Below are 23235 nucleotides of genomic sequence, written 5' to 3'. Positions count from 1 at the left end.
GTAAAAAAAATATATATATATATAAATGCAATGTCAAAGTTTTATTTGACTTTTAAATAAATGTACGTTCTTAAAATCTTCTTGTAATGTCCTTAATGTTGTGAAACTGTTGTGTCTGTGATTGGGTGAAGCTCATGAGTTGCCTTGTGGCGCTATTAAAGCTGCCTTACCTAAATGTGTAAAATATCTCTTCATTTGGGAATTTCATTGTGACAATTTGGGAATCTGGGGAATGTGATAAAAAGTTTCCACGAGGATGGCCTAAATGTGCTATTTGAAGTAGAAATGGGTTTGAATCGGTCAAGAACTGTGGAAAGAGGAGGCAAATGTGTAAACAAAAAAAATCTTGATTCAGGAATTGTATTGTAAAAACTGTGTAATTTTGGCAATGTAAGAATTATTAGAATGTGGGAAGAAAAAAAGTTCCCAAGATGTTCTGAATGAGTTGAACAGTTTAGAAGGCGGAATGGCAACTTTTTTTTGGACGTCCCATTCAGTTAAAAGTTATTTTTGGGGAGGGCAAAATGTAACTTCTGAGAAAATTGGGACATTTGGAAAACTGTCGCCTGGATGTCCCGAATGAGGTAAATATGTGAACGTTGATCGGTGGGGAAAATGACAAAGAAAAATGATGGAATGACAAAAAAGTTTTTGGGTGTAGAAAATGCGAGGACTACTTATGGGCCAGCAGAGGATCTTTAAGCAGCTGACTCATCAATATCCACTTGAAAAGCAAAACTAAATACAATATGAGCCATCATCAAATCCAATCAGGCACATGCTAGCGTTGCTGATAATTGTGCATCACCCCCCTCCCCCCCTCTGCTATTTTCTCAAAACATCCGTGTTCCAACAGCAAAGAGGAGCGTGACAGCTCGCTGCTTCATGTGACCCCACAGCGCTGTCGCTCCTCTTCCTCCCCTTCCCCCTCAATCCCTCCCCTCAACTCCCGCATCCAAAAAGGCCTTGGCACGTCCAGCTTGCATCATTTGCCACCACCGCGTGGCTATGTGAGAAATGGGGGACACACAGTCAGCGTTTGAGGAAGGCGAGCCAGGCCGGGACGCTGCAGAGCGCGGAGTGGAGGATGTCCAACGTTGTGATGAGGAGAAGGTACATTTTCAAATGCAATAAAAAAACGTGTCCCTACTAAGAAGTTTTGACTTCCTGAATGTTATTTTCTTGGAGTGATATTTCTATCCAAATCGGACAACGTAGGGCAAAAATCATTTTGTTTACAAATTTTGCCCAGATTCGGTCCTAGATTTGAACTAATTGATAATCCAAAAGTGGGGGAAAAGACTTACAGGTGAAGGAAATTAAATTTCATAAAACTGATTGTTTTTACTTTATACAAAATCTGAATATCGGGGGGAGGAAATATCCATTTTGTGATGTACCGTATCGTCGTGTGCTTTATTGATACACGCATGAGCTATTGATTAAGGATGATACCAGGATTTATTTCAAAGTATCGGTACTCGTGATGGCAGCCGATACCAATACTGGAATGGGCCACCCTCTTGTGGCCCTTTTATAATCAGGAACTAAAAATCAGAAATGAGAAAATGCCAATTTAAAATATTTAGGTTTTTCTTTCAAATGATCTGTCATTGTTTTCTGGAGGACATTTATCTGTATCATGTATTATTATCTGCTTTGATAAAGTATCAAAACATCAACTTGTAATGCAATATATCAGTTATTGCAGAATTTTAGTGTATTGTGTGAGATGTTAAAATATGAGGTGATACCGAATCATGGGTCACTTTGTTTTCCTTTAGTGAATTTTTGTCAAATGTTTATTCATATATGCGTGCTTGACGTGTCCTTCACATTGAATCGAATTTGAAATGATACATTTTTACAGCTTTAGTTTGTAAATAAAGAGCAAACTGCCAAGCGACAGAATTTCCTCTATAATGCACTTATTTAGAATTAGCATGTAATGTGATCACAGGAAACAGAACAATTCTCAGTGGTATGAAACAGCAACCAAAGACTGTCATGGTTAAACACGCCATTATGTGAAAGCTTTTTAACCTAGTTAGCCAATGTTTTACCCCATAAAAAAACAAAATTGAAAATAGTAGCAGTGAAGCTCATAATTACGTCTTGTCAAATGATAGTTATTTACTTGCATTCCTTAACCGAAAATGAGTTTTAGTGTTTGAATGTTATTGCTTGATTCGTTTCTGGCTTCTTAAATTTAAATAAATAGAAAATAATATATAAGAATAAATAAAAAGGACAATTCACCTTATTCCTGTTCAAAATGGAGAGCTCACTGAAATCGAGTCACGTCATGAAGCCGCGCAATGACTACCACAATTACAAAAGGTCCCATTTTCACATTTTGGGGTTTTGTACTTCTTTTGCAGCTTCTCAGAAACAACAGGCAAATTGCTGCAAATTCCGACACCCCGTTGGAGGAAGTCAATGGTATCTGTGAGGAAGACGCTGATGCCGGAGGTAGGCAGTACTCAACCGAAAATGAGTCCTAATAAACACATAACTGATGTGATTTGATTTCCTTTCCTTGCTATCATTTCTTAAGCTGACGGGCTTGCAGAAAAGCCACCTAAAGAAGTGGCGGCAATACTAGAACACTTTGTAGTGAATGAGAAAGAGTCATTTATAGAAGCCCAACAAGAAGGAAAAGAAGAAGAAATATCCTTCGATGTAACTGAAGTTGAAGCAAAACAAAATGACATCAATGAGAGCTTTAAGACGTTCTTCAGTAAAGTTGGTTTGAAGCTGAAACGAGGCTCCAGAGACCACAGTGAGATCAAAGAAGATGGCCCCGAGTCCACTGAGGCCAAAAACCCTGCTGACCAAATCCGTGACGACAGAACCCAAGTGGACACAGCACACGAGAGTCAAAATGAGAATCCAAAACGTCCAGGTGAGGAAGAAGCAGCAGTCCTAAATCATTCCCAGAACGAGGCAGATAGCCCCGACGAAGAATGGACGCACCTCGACACTCTGCCCGAACAGGATCCTTCGTCTCCCTCTAGCGCCAAAGAGGAAGTGACTATGTCACCCATTAAAAAGTTTTTCACCACGGGAATCTTCGCCGGATTAGCGAAGAAAAGGATGTCGTTGGAAGTCGAGACCATGACAAGAGAGCTGGTTGTACAGGAAGTCGTGGAGACGGCAAAAGAAGCCATGCAAAACCAACAGGAGGACACGGAAAATACTGGAGTAACACTAGCAGATGGAGACCAGGAAGAAAATTCATTCAGCAGGTCTGAAGCCCCCAAAGAGTTTGAGGATGTTCCGTCGAGTCCTCTGAAGAAGCTTCTCTTGGGCTCTCGTGTCACGAAGCTCAAAAGGCAAAAAGATGCAAATCCGTCTGCGGCTGAAGTATGTCAACCGTCCAGAGACAACTCAGACCCGCTTTTGTTACAAACAGACATGGCACAGAATGATACAAGTCCTACACAACCTGCAGGAACGATCGTGACAGAGGAGGAGAGTCCGTGGGCCACCTTTAAGAAACTGTTATCTCCCAAAAAGCAAGTGAACAGGTCCGCCTTTAACAATGATGATGTACAAACCGGGATGCCCAAAGACGAGCTGAACCCAATTGAAGGAGCTGACGTATTAGAGTGCAGAGCGGAAGAGGGCCAAAAGCGGAAAGATGCGGCCATTTCCTGGGACGCTATTTTATGTACGACAAGTCACACAGCTTTGGTCTCTGATGACAAAACATCAACTGATGATGTAAATGATGCGGAAGCAGTAGTAGTAAATTATGACAACAATGGTGATGTTTTAGCATCTACTCCCAAGGGAGGTGCCAGTCCACCTGAGGGCGACGTTGAGTCAGCTTGGACTGCCTTCAAAAGACTCATGAGCCCGAAAAGGAGAGCCAAGCCTGTGGAAGAAGGCCAACGCAGTCCTGAAACTGACGAAAACTTCTCCTTTTCTGCTAAGATTTTCCCAGGCTGGAAAAAGAGAAAATCCATCTCAAACGAAGACCAAGAAGCAGCTTCGGAGCTCGGTCCAGGTGACCCGAATTCCAAGATGCCGACTGTTGTTCCCTTGTCCGATTATGACACTGTTGAGACTGAACCAAAAGAGACTGTTGAGAGGAAAACATCCATAAAAACAGATGTTGAACTCAACCAAGACTTCCTCCCGGAGGTGGCAGAGGAAGCCCAAACTTCGGATACTCTGCAGACCGAAGAAACCAAACACAATGTTGATTTATCAGAAACTGAGGCCACAAATGAAGACCAGGCCACCCTCACAGAGTTCAGTGGAAAAGCACTGAGTGATATTTCGGAGGAAGGTGAGATTACAGAGAGCACCACAGCAGACGATCTGATCGAGGTCACATCGCAGGCCGTCACCACACCACATCCTGTGGATGTTTGCCTCGCCCACGAAAGCGAGATGATCTCTGCGCTCTCCCAGCTGTCAGGACAAACATCGGGCGCCAGCACACCGGTTCTGGCAGAATCCCAAGTCAAAGAAACAGAAGAGTTTATGCAGCAGGTCGTTGAGAGGATGTCCCCTACGCCAGAGACAGACCCGCTGCGTTCAGACCAAATGGTTTCTTCTGCCTTGTTTGACACACTTGAAACATTTGGAGAGGAGTCACAACTATCTGAAGTCCAACAATCAAACGCACCCACCACCAGAACAGATCTGGTTGTACATGAAATGGAAGCAGCGAAAGTCAACACAACCACAGAAATTACAACTCCGATTTCTACAGAAGAGCTTGACACCATGGAAATCCCGATTCCCATTCCTACAGAGCAGCTTGACACTGGGGAAATGACACATACCACTCCTACCGAGGAGCAAGACACTGAGGAAATGGCACCTCAAATTCTTACAGAGGAAGGAGACATCAAGGAAACAAAATCTCTCATTCCTAGCAAGGAGCTCGACGCCCAGGAAATGACACCTCCTTTTTCTACTAAGAAGCTTAACATCCTGGAAATCTTAACTCCCATTCCTACAGAGAAGCCTGACACCCAGGAAATGAAACCTCCTCCTTCTACAATGGAGCTTGATACAGACAAAATGTCATCTCCCATTCCAACACAGGACCTCGACATCAAGGAAATCACACCCACCATTCTTACTGAGGAGCTCGACAGCAAGGAAAACAAACCCTCTACCAAGGGGATCGAAAATAAAGAAATCCCTACTCCCACTTGTACTGAGGAGCCTGACAACGAGGAAATTACACCTTTGCTTCCTCCCGAGGAACTCGGCATGAAGGAAATCAAGCCTCCCATTCCAACAGAAAGGCTTGACACAGGCGAAAGTATACCTCCAATTACTACCTGCAAAACCAGAACCCCAATTCAAAGCGAGCAGCTTAACACAAAGAAAATCACACCTCCCATTCTTAGAGAGGAGCTTGACAACCAGGAAATTACGCCTCCAATTCATACAGAGGAGCTCAACACCAAGGAAGTCGCAACTCCCATGCCCACCAAGGAGCTTGACACTTGGGAAATTATACCTCCAATTCGTACAGAGGAGCTTGACGCCAAGGAAATACAAAAACGTATTCCTACCGAGCAGCTCGGCATTGAAGAAATCACACCCCCTGCTCGTACTGAGGAGCCCGACATTGATGAAATGACACCATCCGTTCTTACCAGTGAACTCAGCATTGAGAAAATCAAGTATCACATTCATACAGAAGAGCTCGACACCGATGCTCCATTCACTACTGAGGAAATCAAAACCCCAATAAAGACCGATGAGCTTAACACGAAGGAAACCACACCTCTTGTCCTTCCAGAGGAGCTTGACACCCAGGAAATAATAACACCTCCCATTCCTGTTGAGGATCTCAACACTCAGGAAATGACACCTCCAATTTCTACAGAGGAGCTCGACATCAAAGAAATCACAACTCCCAGTCCTATCAAGGGGCTCCACACAGAGGAACTCAGACTTCCTATTCCTACACCCAAGGCACATGAGACAGAGGAAATTACACCTCCACTACCAACAGAGGCACTTGACACCGAGGAAATAAAACTTCATATTCACACAGAGGATTTGCACATCAAGGAAATCGCAGCTTCCATTCGTACCCAAGAGCTTGACACCGAGGAAATCCGCCGTCCTACTTCTACCGAGGAGCATGACACAGAGGATATCACACCTCTCGTTTCTACCGAGGGGTTCAAAATTGAAGGAATCAAGACTCAATTTCGTACTAAGGAGCTTGACACCAACAAAATCACAACTTCTATTCCTACAGAGGGGCGCAACACGGAGGGATTTTTGCCTCAAATTCCTATCCAAGAACTTCACACCAAAGAAAAAAGATCTCCCTTTCCCACCCAAGTGAGTGACACAGAGGAAATTGTGCCTCCAGCTCCCACTGGAGAGTCCGACACTGACAAAATTACGCTTTCAATTCCTACCAAGGAGATTGACTTCGAGGCAAGTAAACTTCCTATTCCAACCGAGGAGTTTGACTCCAAGGAAATCACACCTTACATTCTCATCAAGGAAGTGGACACCAAAGAAATCTCCCCACAAATTCCTACTGGAGAGTCAGACAATGACGAAATTACACCTTTTTCCATTCCTACGAAGGAGCTCGACTTTGAGGCATGTAGACTTCCTATTCCAACCGAGGAGCTTGACTCCGAGGAAATTACACCTCACATTCTTATCAAGGTAGTTGACACCAAGGAAATTTCCCCTCCCGCTCCTACTGAAGAGCTTGACAGAGAGGAAATCGTACCTCAAATTCCTACTGAGAAACTTGATGCAGTGGAAATTATGCATCCAATTTCAACCCATGAGTTTGACATCGAGGACATTTTACCTTCAATTCCGACCCAAATGTTTGATTTCAAGGAAATCACACCTCAGCTTTATACCGAGGAGCTCGACACAGTGGAAATGACCGCAGATGAAACAGAGGCACTTGACACAGAGGAAATAAAACTTCATATTCACACAGAGGATTTGCACATCAAGGAAATCGCAGCTTCCATTCGTACCCAAGAGCTTGACACCGAGGAAATCCGCCGTCCTTCTTCTACCGAGGAGCATGACACAGAGGATATCACACCTCTCGTTTCTACCGAGGGGTTCAAAATTGAAGGAATCAAGACTCAATTTCGTACTAAGGAGCTTGACACCAACGAAATCACAACTTCTATTCCTACAGAGGGGCGCAACACGGAGGGATTTTTGCCTCAAATTCCTATCCAAGAACTTCACACCAAAGAAAAAAGATCTCCCTTTCCCACCCAAGTGAGTGACACAGAGGAAATTGTGCCTCCAGTTCCCACTGGAGAGTCTGACACTGACAAAATTACGCTTTCAATTCCTACCAAGGAGCTTGACTTCGAGGCAAGTAAACTTCCTATTCCAACCGAGGAGTTTGACTCCAAGGAAATCACACCTTACATTCTCATCAAGGAAGTGGACACCAAAGAAATCTCCCCACATATTCCTACTGGAGAGTCAGACAATGACGAAATTACACCTTTTTCCATTCCTACGAAGGAGCTCGACTTTGAGGCATGTAGACTTCCTATTCCAACCGAGGAGCTTGACTCCGAGGAAATTACACCTCACATTCTTATCAAGGTAGTTGACACCAAGGAAATTTCCCCTCCCGCTCCTACTGAAGAGCTTGACAGAGAGGAAATCGTACCTCAAATTCCTACTGAGAAACTTGATGCAGTGGAAATTATGCATCCAATTTCAACCCATGAGTTTGACATCGAGGACATTTTACCTTCAATTCCGACCCAAATGTTTGATTTCAAGGAAATCACACCTCAGCTTTATACCGAGGGGCTCGACACAGTGGAAATGACCGCAGATGAAACAGAAGACAGCAACCTTCCCAAGTCAGAAAACAACATTCATGAATTTGTTGACTGCCTCACTGATGTCAAACAAAGGGAGTCTTCAGAGCAGTTGTTGGAAAGCAAAGATGTTAGCGCAGAAGATGATCTAGAAGATCTGGCAAGCAATCCAAATGAAACAGTAGCCTCCATAGTGGACAGTGTGTTGTCAGGTGTGTCTGTATCTATCGCAGAACATGAAAGTGGAGATGGAGGCAGTAGGTATGTGTTGGAACCTGTCAAACTATTTACGGAAGAGGATCACATTCCTGTAGTGGATGAGTTGCTAAGGTCAAAAGATGTACAAGACGACACAACAAATTTACAAGGGGATGTTACAGCAGAAACAATAACTAATGAACCAGAACTGGAAACAATTGCTCAGACTGACCTTAAGGAAACAGACGCAGAGCAAGACACTTTACTAGCTGTCACAATACACTTGGAGGAACAGAAAATCAAAGTAACATCAGGAAAGGTTCCAGAAGCCGTTACAGAGGAACTAGAGCCAACACCTGAGATTTTATCTGAAGCCAGCTTGAATTCTGTTTATCTTTCAGGGGCAAAAACAGAAGTGCTGGATTTGCAGGAATGTAGTCTTCAACTGGCTGAAGATGAAATCCTTTATGAGAAGGTTGCGGGTGAACTCGAGGACACGATAGAGCGCCTACCTGAAATCAGTATTGAACCACAGAACAAAGATCTAGCAAAGACACCAGTGGATACATCCGTAGATGAACTTATTAAAGAAATAGAAGCTGTACAAGCAAAACCACTAGAATCAGAGGAAGCAGAAGTGGAACTTGTTGAAACACATGCTGAACTCAAAGAAGATATTCATGAAGAAGAAGTGAACGACAAGGACATGCCTCTGCTGGAAACCGACGTTGAGACAGAAGAAAAAGATCAGAAAACTGTAAGTGACCCTCAAATTGAACTAATAAAAGAGGACGAATACATAGTAGTAAGAGACCTGTCAGTTAAAAATGAAGAAATATCACAAAGTATACTTGTAGAAGAAACCGTGATTACTGAAGTCAAAGACAGACCTGTGCCTCTTATTGAGGACAAACCAGTAAGCGAAGACCATAGGGACAAAGCTCAACTTAGTCCCGAACAGGAGGCAGTACAAGAATCATGTCTAATATCAGATGAACACAAAGAAGTAGGTGAAAGTATCCATCCACAGAAAACCATGACTGAAGAATGTGAAGAGAAGATGGCACCTCAGCTCCAAACTCCTACTGAGTCAGCTAAAGATGAAGAGGTGGAAGTGGATGTATCAGAAACTGAACTAGTGAAAGAAATAGAAGGAACACAATCTAAACAATCACACTGGACAGAATCAGGTGATGCAAAAGAAGCCATCGCTGCAAAAGAAAAGATGACGGAAGAACTCAAAGAAAATACTGTGTGTTTTGCTGAGGTCCAACCAGAGAGTGACCAGAAAGCAGTGGATGTGGTCAAAACTGAATTGGAGGGAGAAAGAATAACAGAAGGTATTGCTGAAGAGAGAACTGCTTCCGTTGAAATTAAAGAGAAGACCGTACCACTAAGTGAAATTAATGTGGAATCAGAGGACAAAGGAGAGGAAGCAGTGAATGAAATGGACAGCATAAAAAACTCTGACGCCCCAGCATCAGAGGAAGCCAACGCGGAATTACTTCAATCTGAAGAAACCACTGAAAGCATTCTAGAAGAGGACATTCTTCCAAGTGAACTCAAAGAGGAAGCGGAGCTTGATGTGGCTCTAGAGCCAGGGAACAAAGACAGGAATCAAGTAACTGATTCGACAGAGATTATTCTGGCAAAGAAAACTGAAAATACTCAGAATGAAGCAATGAAATGCAGTTCTGAAACAGAAGTAATGTCAGCTGTAAGTGATGAAGTTCAAGAGCCGGAAGAATTTACTGCAGTCGAGACAGAAACGGTGGTGGAGGAGGTGGCTTTGTCTGGACTGGGAATCACTGAAGAAAGTATCACACAGACACTTCCAAAGGAAACATTGGTAGAGGAAATTACTAAGCCAGAAACGGAGGATGAAATTTCTTCCAAAGGAGAGCAAACCAAGCCTCAACCGGATCAGGCTTTAGACGGGGAGGAGGGCCCAGAACCAGAGAACACAGCTGATGACCAGAAAGATGGCATACAAGTCACAGAAGCACATGTATCCTTACACCAGGAGGAAAAAAATTGCGCTCAGATCTTCGAAAATGTTTTTTATGAAGAAATCCCTGAAGTTTGTGGAAATCTTGCAGACAAAGTCAAACTTAAGGCACATCCAAGTGATACAGAAACCAGAACTGAGGGAGAAACCTGGGATCTACCAGATGTAGAGGTGACAACTGCTTCAGTCGCAGTCGAGCATGCTCTGGTTGCTCAAGTGACCATGTGCCATTTTAAAGAAGTCTCAACTTCACTACCCGATCTGATTACCACACCATCTGGCATGCAGGAACCCCTACTGGGCTCCGTAGAAGCAGAATCTACAGGAACTGTTCTGACTGAATCACCGATGATGACAGATGACTTGGCAGAAACGGCACAGGTGAGCAACGAGGCCGTGATGATGCATGTGCCAGCGACAGTGATGGAAGATAACGACAGCATTCAAGTACAAGTCGTTCATATGGACATCACATCGGCCGAGAGGAGTCTGGATCAGATGCTGGAAGTTGATGTAAGAGAAAAAGGAGTCATTGACACGTGTAGCAGAAATATTGAAGAGGTTGAACTTCTTTCCGCACCCATGGGTGTTGAGGAAGTAACGCATAAGGACCATGCAGTGATGTGTCATGAGATTGTTCCATATGTAATGGAGAACCTCCTTGAGACCTTGGAGCAAATGGTCTCAAAAGAAGTAAAAGAAGTTGAATTTGGGAAAGGTGATGGACATATGGAATTACCAGAAAAGGAGCTTGCTTGCCCAAGTGAGAATTCTGCAGAAGTGTCACATCAAGAAGCTACCCCACAAGGTTTAGAGGTCCCCACACATCAAGAGAGTTTAGAGGAAAAGGAGGAAGACATTTGGGTCCTGGAAGCAGAGGAGCTGATGGCACCAACTGATGAAGCACCGGTCGCAAATGAAGAACTCTATACCCAAACATATAGAAATAGAGACACAGAGCCAGCCGAGGGAGGTCATCAAACCCTGCAAGATTCCTTACGTCAAATGGATCCAGTTGATTGTCAAAAAGAAAAAGATCTAACTGAGGAAGGAGTTCATTCACCAGAACCCTTATCCCAAATAGATTTAAATGAGTGCCAAGACACAAAATCAACTGAGGAAGGTTTTCAGATCCCAAAAGAAGAAGAATCCCTAGCCCAAATAGAAACAGAAGAACTGTCCCTACTAAATCTTCTTGCTGAGCTCAAAACAGCAGGGCAAAGTGAGGTGAGTCTACAGGCTGTTCTGGCAGGGGACTCATTAGTTTCAATTGACAACCATAGGGAGACAGAAATAACTGGGGAAAATGTTCAGCCACAGGAAACAGAAAGGCACCCATGTCCAATAGAGCCAGCTGAGAACCAAAAATCAGCTGTGTTAACCAAAGAGAGTTGTCAGACACCAAAAGCAGAGGAGTCCGTATTGCAAAAAGAGGACATTAAAGACCAGAAACAGATGGAGCTATCAGAAGAGCATGATCAGGCAGGAGAAAACCAAGTGCCCTTACCTCAAAAACAGTCCACCGAGATCCAGAAGCAGACGGTGCTAGAAGAGGAATATGTTCAGGCAACCGAACACCAAGAGCCCCTATTCCAAAAAGAGCTGACCGAGATCCAGATGGAGATACAGGAGACATTTGTTCAGGCAAGCGAAACACAAGAGCCCATACTAGAAAATCAGTCTACTGAAATCCAGAAACAGATGGAACTATCACAAGAGCATGAGCAAGCAAGAGAAAAGCAAGAGCCTATCCTCACTGAAACTGAGTCCACTGAAACAAAAAAACAGATGGGGGTACCCGCGAAACATGTTAAGGCAAGGGAAAACCAGGAGTACCTACCTCCAAAAGAGTCAAACGACAACCAGAAACAGATGGAGCTATCAAAAGAGTATGACCAGGAGGGAGAAAACGAAGTGCCCTTTCTCCAAAAAGAGTCTACCGAGATCCAGAATCAGATGGAGCTACAAGAAAAATATGTTCAGGCCAGTGAAACACAAGAGCCCATGCCAGAAAAACAGTCAACACAGACCCAGGAACAGATGGAACTATCACAAGAGCATGAGCCATCAAGAGAAAAGCAAGAGCGTATCCTCAAAAAAGAGCCCACTGAAAACAAAAAACAGACGGCGGTACCAGAGAAACATGTTCAGGCAAGAGAAAACCAAGAGTTCCTACCTCCAAAAGACTCAACCGAGAGCCAGAAACAGATGGAGCTATCAGAAGAGTATGACCAGGAGGGAGAAAACGAAGTGCCCTTACTCCAAATAGAGTCTACCGAGACCCAGAAGCAGATGGAAACACTAGAGGAAAATATTCAGGTAAGAGAAAACCAAGTGCTTTCACCTCCCAAAGAACTTACTGAGACCCAGAAACTAACAGAACATGTTCAGGCAAGCGAAAACCAAGAACGCCTACACCAAAACGAGTCCACTGAGACTAAGAAACAGATGGAGCTATCAGAAGAGCATGATCAGGCAGGAGAAAACCAAGTGCCCTTACCTCAAAAACAGTCCACCGAGATCCAGAAGCAGACGGTGCTAGAAGAGGAATATGTTCAGGCAGGCGAACACCAAGAGCCCCTATTCCAAAAAGAGCTGACCGAGATCCAGATGGAGATACAGGAGACATTTGTTCAGGCAAGCGAAACACAAGAGCCCATACCAGAAAATCAGTCTACTGAAATCCAGAAACAGATGGAACTATCACAAGAGCATGAGCCATCAAGAGAAAAGCAAGAGCTTTCACCTCCCAAAGAACTTACTGAGACCCAGAAACTAACAGAACATGTTCAGGCAAGCGAAAACCAAGAACCCCTACACCAAAACGAGTCCACTGAGGCCAAGAAACAGATGGAGGTACCAGATGAAAATCTTCAGGTAAGAGAAAACCAAGTGCGGCTACCCCAAAAAGTGTCTGAGACTCAGAAACAGCCAGAGGAATTTGTTCAGATCCCAGAAATAGAAATGACCTCATTCCCAAAAGAGTCTGCTATTGGCCAAAAACAGGAAGTTCAGATTGAAGAGACCTTTGAACTGGCGAAAGAACTGGATTTCAGTGGGATCACAGTGACCACGGATCCTCCAGTCCTTTTGGATTCTGACCTCCAAACAATTGAGGCAGAAGAATCAGTAGAAGAAACTGTCGCCACAACATATGAAACACTCAACTTCCAGGCAACAGAAACATCACAAACTGCACAAAAACCAGAAACCGAGACTCCCATCAGAGAAGCAGATGACGAACAGGACATATGGATGGACGCAAAGGAAGAGGTTGAAATTCAAAAGGAAAAAAACGTGTCGGCGCCTCAAGATGAGAGTCCACGACATGACGACAACCAAGGGACAAAAACAACGCATGCTGAGGAGTCCAAGACGCTGCCAAATCCCGAGCGCGATGCCGAAAGTGAGATCGATGGTGACGATTTTGCCATCGCGCTCGACGATTCCAAAACGGAAAGTGCTGCGGCCATAGAGTGCGATTAAGCGGGTACGTTTCTTTTTAGTCTCTCCTTTGAAAAATTGGACTTCTGCAAGAATCCTAATGACAATGCTGCACTGTGTTCTCTATTTTCTCTTGTTTTCAAGGTTGCTTTGATGGCCAGAAAGTCACTGCGGAGGCGGATACAATGTCATTTGCAGTCTCATTTGGTTTACTCTGCAACTTATTAGGACGCCTGTATTGTTCTTCATCATGTATATGACTTATATTAACCTCAAACTGAAATAAGTGAGAATACGAGCATGAATAGGGACCACATTGACCCCCAATTTGTTGATATTGCACACAGCAGGAAGGCGTTTTCAGGATTCCAGATAGGAACGCGCCTTGCGCACGCTACACACTTTTCTGGGTTTGTTTGATATATCGCCTACATATCGACATATTTGGACACAAATGCGGTTGTGTTGACTGAAGAATAAACGAAAGGAAAAAAGTTCAGTCATCTGTGTTTCATTCCCAGGTGGACTTTTTTTTTTTTTTAACCCATTAACTACACTTTCAACCAATCTGTAAATCGACATTGTCCAAAGAAAATATAAAATTAAAACTTGTTTTTTTATTGAATGTTCAACAAACTGGTGGGCTTATCATTTACAGATATTTAAAAAATAAGAAAAATATTTATGTGCATGTATATCATATGTATTTTTAGTATATGCCACGGGCTGCTAAAAAAACTTGACATTCACAAAATGCTATTAAAAAAAAATAAAGTTGGGAAGTGCTTGAAGTGTAGCTGTCACAAAAGTGGGATGATGTCAGTAACGAGTACTGCAACGACTACTACTAATGAACTTTTTAAAATATGCAAATACATTTACAGCTAAAATAGTAAGAGAATTTCTCTCCATAACACTGCGGAGAACGAAGACAATTCAGTTTCAGAAACAAAGATTGTTTCCTCCACTTTTTGCTTAGCGCCAAGGTTCGATTTGTGGACTTATAATATTAAGAAAGGTCATCAAATATGGTCATCTTAATACATAATGCTCTAATTTTGGGTTGAATGTGGAGAGGAGTTTCAGCGGGATCTATTCTCGTCGGATAATTGGCTGTGGGCCACCCCAAAACATAAAAAAATAAAATAAAATCTGAAATATTTGCCTTTTTTAATAACTAGATCATACATTTTTTTTTAAATTGCTTTATTTTTCTGTTTAGCAAAAAAACAGTAAAAGAGTATCAAGTAAAAAAAAAAAAATCTCATTGGCCCTTGCAGCTTTTGTTTTTTTTCCCTGTATGCAGAGGAAAAAGTTTGGACACCCTGATGTATATAAATTGAAATAAAATAATTATCTTTTTTAAAATCTGTATAAATTGTTTAATTTCATTGTAATACATAAATAAACTATTTCATAAAATAAAAAATTCTCTAAATAAAATATCTTACAAAAACAAAATATATATATATATATATATATATTTATTTTATTTTACAATAATTCAGATAACCAGTTAAAATGAATTCAATGATACAGTATAAATTATTTTAAACAAATTACTTTTTTTTTTTTGGACTAGAAGCACTTGCCTTCAAATTTCAGGTCACATTTCCTTTGATTTCCATTGTATCAACGATAAACACTTTGACAATAAGCGCAGAAACTACCACCATCTCAATTCACATTTTATTGTTCAAGTTATGACACAACATAAACACAATCAACAAGTTATACATCTTAATTACTAAAACTGTTAAATGTCATCTTTCTTGTATTATACACCAGCAGAATTTTGCGCTTCCTGAAATATCTCAGCCAGGTGAACTCGCGCATCCATTCATGCGGCAAACTTTTTTCTCTTTTTTGGGGGGGGGGGGGGGGGGCTTCAACGTGAACTCGTGATCAGGATTTGTCTCTTCTGACACACGAGATGATTTGAGGGAAAAAAAAACTCATCACTGATCGTCCTTTTCGACATTGTTCTGTGGCGATTTGCGCGCTCGCCCCGCGTGGCGTATTTTCCACCACGTTAGCCGATCACGGCGGCCATTGTGATGAGAGTCGACGGCAGCCCTCGCGCCCCGAGACAGAAGAGCTGACAAGTGTGCGTCCAAATAACCGACGTACCTGAACGCGGCACGCGTGTGGACATTCCTTCCTCGCTCAGAAGATCATTCTCACCACTTCGAACAACACCTGTGACAAAAGAAACATGTTAAGATGATGTGTAATATGTACAGTGTGTGTGTGTCTGTGTTTATTGCCACTTTCCATCCAAATCAGGGGAACCGACTTGGAATTACAACAGTGTTTCCCATCTTAATTAGAGACACCATCTTAAAAGAATGGCCTACATCTTATTTTGACCAAAAAAAAAGTTTTTGTTTTTTTTTGCCTTAAAGGGGAAGTCAAGCAATTTCTATTAGTTTGACATTATTTTCCACTTTTGTTAAGAGTATGAAAACCTAGAAGCATTTTTTTATTGTACATTTAGAAGACATCACATTTATGATTAATCGTGAGTTAACTATTGTAGTCATGCGGTTAATTACAATAAAAAATTAGGAGCGTCGGGCAATTAAAATCGTAATTAATTGCATGACTTGAGTTAACTCACGATTAATCACAAATTTTGTATCCGTTCTAAATGTACAATAAAAAAAATCTAGGTTTTCACACTCTTGTTAACAAAAGCGGAAACAAATGTTAAACTAATAGAAATAGTTCATATGAATTTTGGACGTCTATAACCGTCAATGGCAGTGAATGAGTTAAACATCTCCTCAAACTGGAATGCAAGTCAATCACCCGACCCGAATCCAAACGAGCATGCGTTTGACTTGCTCGCCACAAAGATGACGATTGCGCCATCATCGCGTTACGCACCCGACCGTCATTTCTTGTCGCGCTGCGACGCGCGACGTGCGACGGCGCTCACTTCGATGGTGATGAGGATGACGATCATCCACTCCAGCCTCAAGCTGTGCTTTTCGCTCAGGTGGCTCCTCATCAAGTCCGTCAGCTGCGTGCAGTGCTCCAGCTTCTCGTTCACGACCTACGCGGGATCAGCGGCGGCGGCATCCGACAGTGTGAGAGCGAGCGCAAATATGGTTATTGTTGTTTGGATGGCGCTTTCACCTTGACCCGGCGGTTGATGCTGAGGAACTGGCAGGTCTTGTCGTAGATCTTCTCCAGGTTCTCTCGGTCCCAGTAAAAGTCGGGTGTGAGCAGGAGGTCGGAGCTCAGATTGATGCAATGTCTGACGACGACAACAACATTTTAATCTGCAGAGGCCCCAGAATTGAACCATGTGGAACACCATGAGACAGTGGGGCAATACAAAGCTTCAATATACAATCGTGTCTAGGTCATGTTTGTAAATGAGAATGAGTTCTCAAACTTTTTTTCATCTGGTTAAATAAAGGTGAACACATTTTCTCCCAAAAACGTATAAAAACGTTCTATTTTAAATATTGCCCATGGTGCCCCAAAAATATGTATTCGTTTTTTATGCTTTAGCAATGGCAGTTATTACAAAAACGGCCAGCAGGTGGCAGCCGAGTATAAGAGATCAACCAGGGCCATGTTGCATACAAGCTCTTTTTGACAGTGTTTTCAACAGTTTTGTGAATAATGATCAAACTAAGCTATATTTGAATGCTAATTGCTGCAAAACGGCAACGGGAAAAATATACTTTTTTGTCGTGGTGAAAGAAGAGACTCTAATCTTTCTTTTGGTAGGTTCCATGTTTTTATAGCAATAGAACACAATATTTTGTGGGCCTTGCGAAATTAGTCAAAATCCAGTAAAACAGCCGGGAGCGAAGGGGGTTGCTTCAGTGAAAATGGCTGCCAGTGAACGAGTAAATTATTACAATTGATATATTTTTTTCTTTTTATAAAACTCGTCTCTTGTAATTAATTTTAAAAAAGTAATCGATAAAGCATTATAACAAATACAGTATAACTATACATGTATATCTACAATAAATTTGGAATATTTATTGAGTTAAAAATCACGTATAGTATAAAGTCAAATTCCTGTATTTTTCTATATAATGTTATATGCAAACAACTGTATTGAAAAAAATGCGTAATAAGCATTTTATTTATATTAGACCATTTTAATATTTAAGAAATTACAATTTTAGTTTGAACTAACTAATAAAGTAATTGAAGATATTAGCACATGTATATTTATACAACTTTGTTATATTTAAAAGAACAAGTCAAAATATTAAAATTTCAATTACATTTTGATTAAATGTATATTAATTCCACAAGAACCAGGTTGAACTTTTCACTATTATTGTCCATCAATATTTACAAATGTATATTTTAAAACTCTATAACAATTGCATTTCTTGTTCTTTTTCATTTGCAAGTTGCGGCTAATAATCTCCACCCGGCCTCTTGCGTGACCGGCTTAAGCGTATTAAAGGCTGCTGAGGACGTTTACCGCAACGTGAAGAGCTGGCCGATCTTCTGCATGACCTCCGCTGACGACAATTTGACCCGTGTGCCCAACTTGAGCGTCTGAAAAGCAAAAACAAAAACAAATGAGCTGCTTGACTGCTCTAATTACGCACACACACACACACACACACACGCACACACACACGCACACAGGCAATTCTTGCAAATGTGCGCGTACCTCCGGGATGGACTGAATGGACTCCACAAAGTTATCGAGCGACACCTCCCATATGGCCAACTTGACTGCAGCAAGCCGGCAAACACAAAACAGTCCAGAAAGCAACACAATCAACCTCAGGACACTTCATTAGGTACGCCTGCACCGCTAAACGCGAGGCGCCGCCGTCCGGTCACGCGGCGAGCACGATATTACAAACGGCTCTCGGTGCACTTGGACAAACGCAATTACAGAACAAACACAGCAGCTCAAAACAAGCAAAAATAGGTCAAATGTTTTCGTTGCTCGTTGAAGGGAAGCTCATTCCATATTGGAAAAAAAATTATATTTTTTTTAGATTTGAATTATTTATGATTATTTGTCATTTTAATTAAATATTTGGGAGGGTGCAAGGGGGTATGCCAAAAACACCAAACAGTTGAGTATTTAAAACAATTATTATTATTTTTTTACTCGTATACTGGAACCCACAGATTTGCGGTTGTTTTGATATATTTTATATATATATATATATATATATATATTTTTTTTTAAGTTTTGTTTGTTTTTTTCCACCCAGTTTTTTTTGGGGTGTGGAAAACACATATTGATGGTTTAGCAGCAGGTTTTGAAGATTTTTTGTGCAAAAAAATAAAAAAATATATATATATAACAAATCGGTATATATATATATATATATATATATATATATTTTTTTTTTTTTATTAACAATAGTGAAAATCTGCGTATAATTGACACCCATCATGATCATCAAATTAATCGACAACTATTTTGAAAATCTATTAACCATTTAGTCGAGTTGCTCTTGGTTTTCACATCCCTTTTTCGCACAAACGTCGTCCAACAGATGAAAAATCAAATTTTATTAAAACATTTAGTTCAATTTAAAATGCCATGTTATTGAATTAAGTTTTGTTTTTGTTTTTTTAATCAATCAATGATTAACTCATTGACTCGCAGCCATTTTCACTGAAGCAAGACTTGCAAAATGCAACGCCCACAGAATATTCTGTTCTATTGCTATAAAAAAAACATGGAAGCTACCACAAGAAAGATGAAAAGGTATATTTGTATCGGTTTTAGTTTTGCAGCAATTAGCATTAGAATATAGCTTCACAAATCTGTAGAGAACAGTGTGTAAATTAGCTTTTTTTCAACATGGCCCTGGTTGATCTCTTTTGCTCTACTGCCACCTGCTGGCCGTTTTTGTAATAACTACAATTTCTTCAATCGTTCTCTGCAGTTGAAAGGCTGCACATCAAAGCCTTCTGTACGCTCTAGCATAAAAACAACAACATATTAATACGTCTTTGGGACATTTAAATATAACGTATTTATACGTTTTTGGGAGCAAATGAGTTAAAATAATCGGTTAGTTGCCTCCTTTTTATTTTCAGAAGTGTCCACGTTGACATCCCGTCTCACCTGACAAGCACAGCGCGTTGGAAAAGGCAAACTTCTCCAGGACGGCGTCGTGTTGCTCCACGTGCTTGCTCAAAATGAAGTTGCCGCGCTCCAGTTTTGTGTTTCCCCTGCGCGGAGCAAAGCCACGAGCATCACCAAAACCAAAAGCAGATTTCAATCAAACGCGTCCATACGCGACGCGGACTCACTCACTCGCCGTACGCGTAGTTGATCTCCTCGTTTTCCCAGTGGACCAGCGCTACTTCGTACGGCTGACTCTCGTGACGCTCCAATAGCCGCAACACCTTCTTCAGCTGAACGAAAACACACATCAAAACGTTGGGAATATATATATATATATATATATATATATATATATATATATATATAGAGTTTAAATCAAAACAAAGGGAAGAAATGCAATGATGGGGTTTTTTGGGGGTACATTTTGCATCATTAAAGCAAATACGAGATGCTGTTTTGATTACCGTTTTCTCTTCCACGTTCCAGAAAACCACAGAGCCTTCTCTGAAAATTGTAAAAAGTATATTTTGATTAAGAGAAATCTACATCCAGTTCCCAAGTGTCTAAACAATCCGCAAACTCAAACAGTTAAAAAAATAAAATAAAAAAACACTTCCACAATATGTCCTCCTTAAACGTTTTAGCGCCTACAAAAACACGAAGGCAACATTGAGGAAAATGAACGGCGCGAGTGCACCTGAAGAAGAAGATGAGGGCGCTGTCGTCTGCTTTGGCACTCGCGTCCGGACGAATCACCAGCACGTTGGAGGCATCTGAAATGTGGGGACACTCAAAATTGGAATATTATTGAGGTTGTGTTTGTCCTGTATATCGTTCCAAATCCGAAAATAAACATTAGGCCTACTCACGTTGAACATGCCTGCCATCTAGTGGTGAATGTTGATATTACAACTTAAAACTACAGTCGATGCATATTTGCAGTTTGGCACTCGCAAATTCACATATTGGTAGATTTTTTTTTAATTTCCTCCCGCAGGATTTTTTTTTCTTCGTCATAATATATCTTGAATGTTTGGCATCGTACAGCATAAAAAAAAAAAAAGGGTTTTTAAAAAATAAATAAATTATTTATTGTTTTCAAATAAATACAAATAAAAATTGGGGACTTTGCGTGAGTTTTATTTTAGGTTGCACACAATAAGGGAGCTTCATGACATTCTTATTTTAAGATGTGCAATTTTTTTGAGATTTTATAAAAATCTTCTTTTAACTCGCCTAATTTTGAGATGTTTTTACATACGTCTACATTTGTTTTAAGCGTAAATAGATTTTCTCTAGTTATTGCAACTTTGGATGGACGCCCCCGGGTTTGGTCTTACCTCGAGGAAAGTCCTCTTCATGAAAGCCGTGTCGTGTCAGGTCAAGGGTGAGCGTGGGCAGATTGTATTGGTCTGCTGTTGCGAAGGCTACACATTGCATCATGTCCTGGGAAGGCGAGCACGCCAACATATCAATGAAGAAGGTTCTGTGTGTGAATGCGAAGGCTGGCTCACCATGTCCGGAGTCAGGAAAGGCTGATTGGCTCTTGACGGTTGTTTGGTTCTCGGCCCTTTGGGAACTCTTATCCCAGGCGCCGTCATTGGCTTTAAAGTGGCTTCTAAAACAGATTTGGCCAGATTTGCTGCGTACAAACGCTTCTGTTGGCGCCTGTGTTGAAAATCCATTAAAAAGACACAGCTTGGACTTTTGAATCCACTTACAGTAGACAAAAAAAGGTGCCTTGGAGGTTCTTGCTTGAGCTGAGGTGCGTTTGAGGACCACCTCGTCCGGAGACCAGAGGAACATGAGTGAGTACTAAATTCAAAGTCACACTTGTGTGCTTGAGTACGATGAAAAAGACAAGCTGAGGTGACAAAGTTCCGTGGGGCTGTCAGTTTAGCCCGCAAAGCCCGCAAAAGCATCTTTGGAGTTTCTTTCCTCTTCCAAGGCCGTTTGCTCAAACACTACACGGGGATACAAATTGCATTATGGGGCGTTTATGGATTATGCTCATACTTGTGCTAGCCAAACACAATTATTTACAATACATTACTTCAATTCAGAATTTAAATGATACATGGGCCATTCAAAAATTGGAGGACAACTTATAGGTAATAACTACAATTTTGGAAAATTGACTATTTAATTTCTTATGTTTTCTGGTGGGGGGACAGGACAACATTTAATGTGATTCAACCACAAGGGTTTATTAAATGTCATTTGCTGTCTGACACAAACCTTGTTACAGAAACTCAGGCAATATTTTTTATTTTTTATTGCTGAATAAATCCTTCGGAATTAAATAAGGACAGTTAAGTGTTATCATCAGGATACTAATGTGATTTTCGTATTACTATAATTACAGTGCAAGTAATACATTAAACTGAGTAAAAAGAGTATGGACTATATTTAATATAGCAACCGCTTTTACTACAGCTACAGTTAAAACAAATTCTCAGGGCAACTATAATTGGCACAAGTGCGTTATTTTATGCATGGTAAATGACGTCACGGGGGAGGAGAGAAATGTCCGTCAATAATGGAATAACCCAAACAGGAGCAGTAAACTGCATAGCGTGCAAAATTAACGAAACACTTGAATCCAAACGATGCTCGGCTCGCTACCTGTATACCGCAAGCAGCAGCAAATGGCTAACCGAGCTAATTGGCTCGCTCGATGGGGAAATCATGACGAAAGGTCGTCACAAAACGACATTTCCGCGCTCAAAAACGAACGTTGAAAATAACGAACACGGTTACTGTCAAAATTGACCACCTGCGAAAGAGGTGTGTTGCCAATAAAGTTTTTTTCAAAGGTTACTTCCTGTTTGTGTCGACGTCATTTTTATTACAATATTGGCGATTATACCCCGGCCAATGACTCGTAGGTACAAGTTTAACTCATGGCTCTGACACCAATTACTTAACCTGATAATTAACGTTTAATGAAGGAATAATAAAAAAGGTAATGTTTTAAAAATGAATATTCAAAAACATTTTGTTTGGACGTGACAAGCAGCCAAGGCTATAGGTTGAGCACGCTGTGGGTCGAAACGATAAGCTTTCACGACCATTTGAGCTTTTTCACCTTTAATGTTCTACTAGTAGGTTTTAAACGTGTTTGCTGTTAAGTCAAATAACACTAATACCACGCAATTAGGATTTAATGCCAGAAAACTCTGCCCTGGAGCTAAGGAAGCCTTTCAGACCAAACTCGGGGCTAAATGATAAATTCCCTAACTTGACCTTGAGTAGACGTATTTTCGTTTACTCTTATAACTAATAACTGTATTATATAAATGTCATCTAGTACAAAATTTATCTAAAGTAAGTGTTTAAAATCACTCAAATTTTGTTTAAAATATTAGATTCAGTTACAGCGTCTCCTTTGGTGGCGTATGGTATTGCTCGTTTGGATACATTTCATATCACCGATATCACAACAAAGTCTCTTCAGGTTTGCTGTAGATTTCGTATTTTATAGACTTATGGCAATTATTGTATTTTATTTTAATCTTATATAGATGTTTTATGATGTTATGAATGTCAAATATTGTTTTGCCTTTCATCCTAAATTTCATTTAAAAAAAACAAAAACAAATGAAAAACAATACTATAGAAAATTATGAAACAGCAAGCAGCTGTAGGCCTACAATAAAAAAAGAATGTCAAATAAAATTAATAAA

The 23235-nt window shown here is 41.0% G+C and overlaps 2 protein-coding genes across 3 annotated transcripts; one reads left to right on the top strand and one right to left on the bottom strand.

Moving 5' to 3' along the window:
* Window positions 1-1017: 1017 nt before the first annotated feature.
* Window positions 1018-13957, top strand: akap12a (A kinase (PRKA) anchor protein 12a). The gene is made up of 7 exons (XM_086095145.1): window positions 1018-1113; window positions 2382-2472; window positions 2558-7995; window positions 8239-10773; window positions 10855-12876; window positions 12946-13510; window positions 13609-13957. The coding sequence occupies exons 1-6, from the start codon at window positions 1018-1020 to the stop codon at window positions 13504-13506; spliced, it is 10743 nt and encodes a 3580-aa protein (XP_085951271.1). The 3' UTR covers window positions 13507-13510; window positions 13609-13957.
* A 1182-nt stretch (window positions 13958-15139) lies between these two features.
* rmnd1 (required for meiotic nuclear division 1 homolog) lies at window positions 15140-22349 on the bottom strand. Of its 2 annotated transcripts, none has more exons than XM_086093943.1 (12): window positions 22175-22349; window positions 21064-21513; window positions 20890-20995; window positions 20247-20322; window positions 20014-20053; window positions 19739-19839; window positions 19547-19653; window positions 18122-18186; window positions 17927-18003; window positions 16606-16726; window positions 16406-16522; window positions 15140-15663 (listed from the first exon to the last, which is right to left on the bottom strand). In XM_086093943.1, the coding sequence occupies exons 2-12, from the start codon at window positions 21469-21471 to the stop codon at window positions 15631-15633; spliced, it is 1251 nt and encodes a 416-aa protein (XP_085950069.1). In that variant the 5' UTR covers window positions 21472-21513; window positions 22175-22349; the 3' UTR covers window positions 15140-15630. The 2 variants fall into 2 exon arrangements, with proteins under 2 accessions (XP_085950069.1, XP_085950070.1); XM_086093944.1 differs by lacking the exon at window positions 22175-22349 and having other exon boundaries at window positions 21064-21167; window positions 21271-21420.
* Window positions 22350-23235: the final 886 nt, after the last annotated feature.

This window comes from Leptonotus elevatus, chromosome 14 (genome assembly GCF_054856555.1).
Source record: "Leptonotus elevatus isolate MCC_2025b chromosome 14, RoL_Lele_1.0, whole genome shotgun sequence".
Lineage (NCBI taxonomy): Eukaryota > Metazoa > Chordata > Actinopteri > Syngnathiformes > Syngnathidae > Leptonotus > Leptonotus elevatus.
Note: the sequence above shows the minus strand (reverse complement) of the source record. Positions and strands in the feature narration are given on the sequence as shown.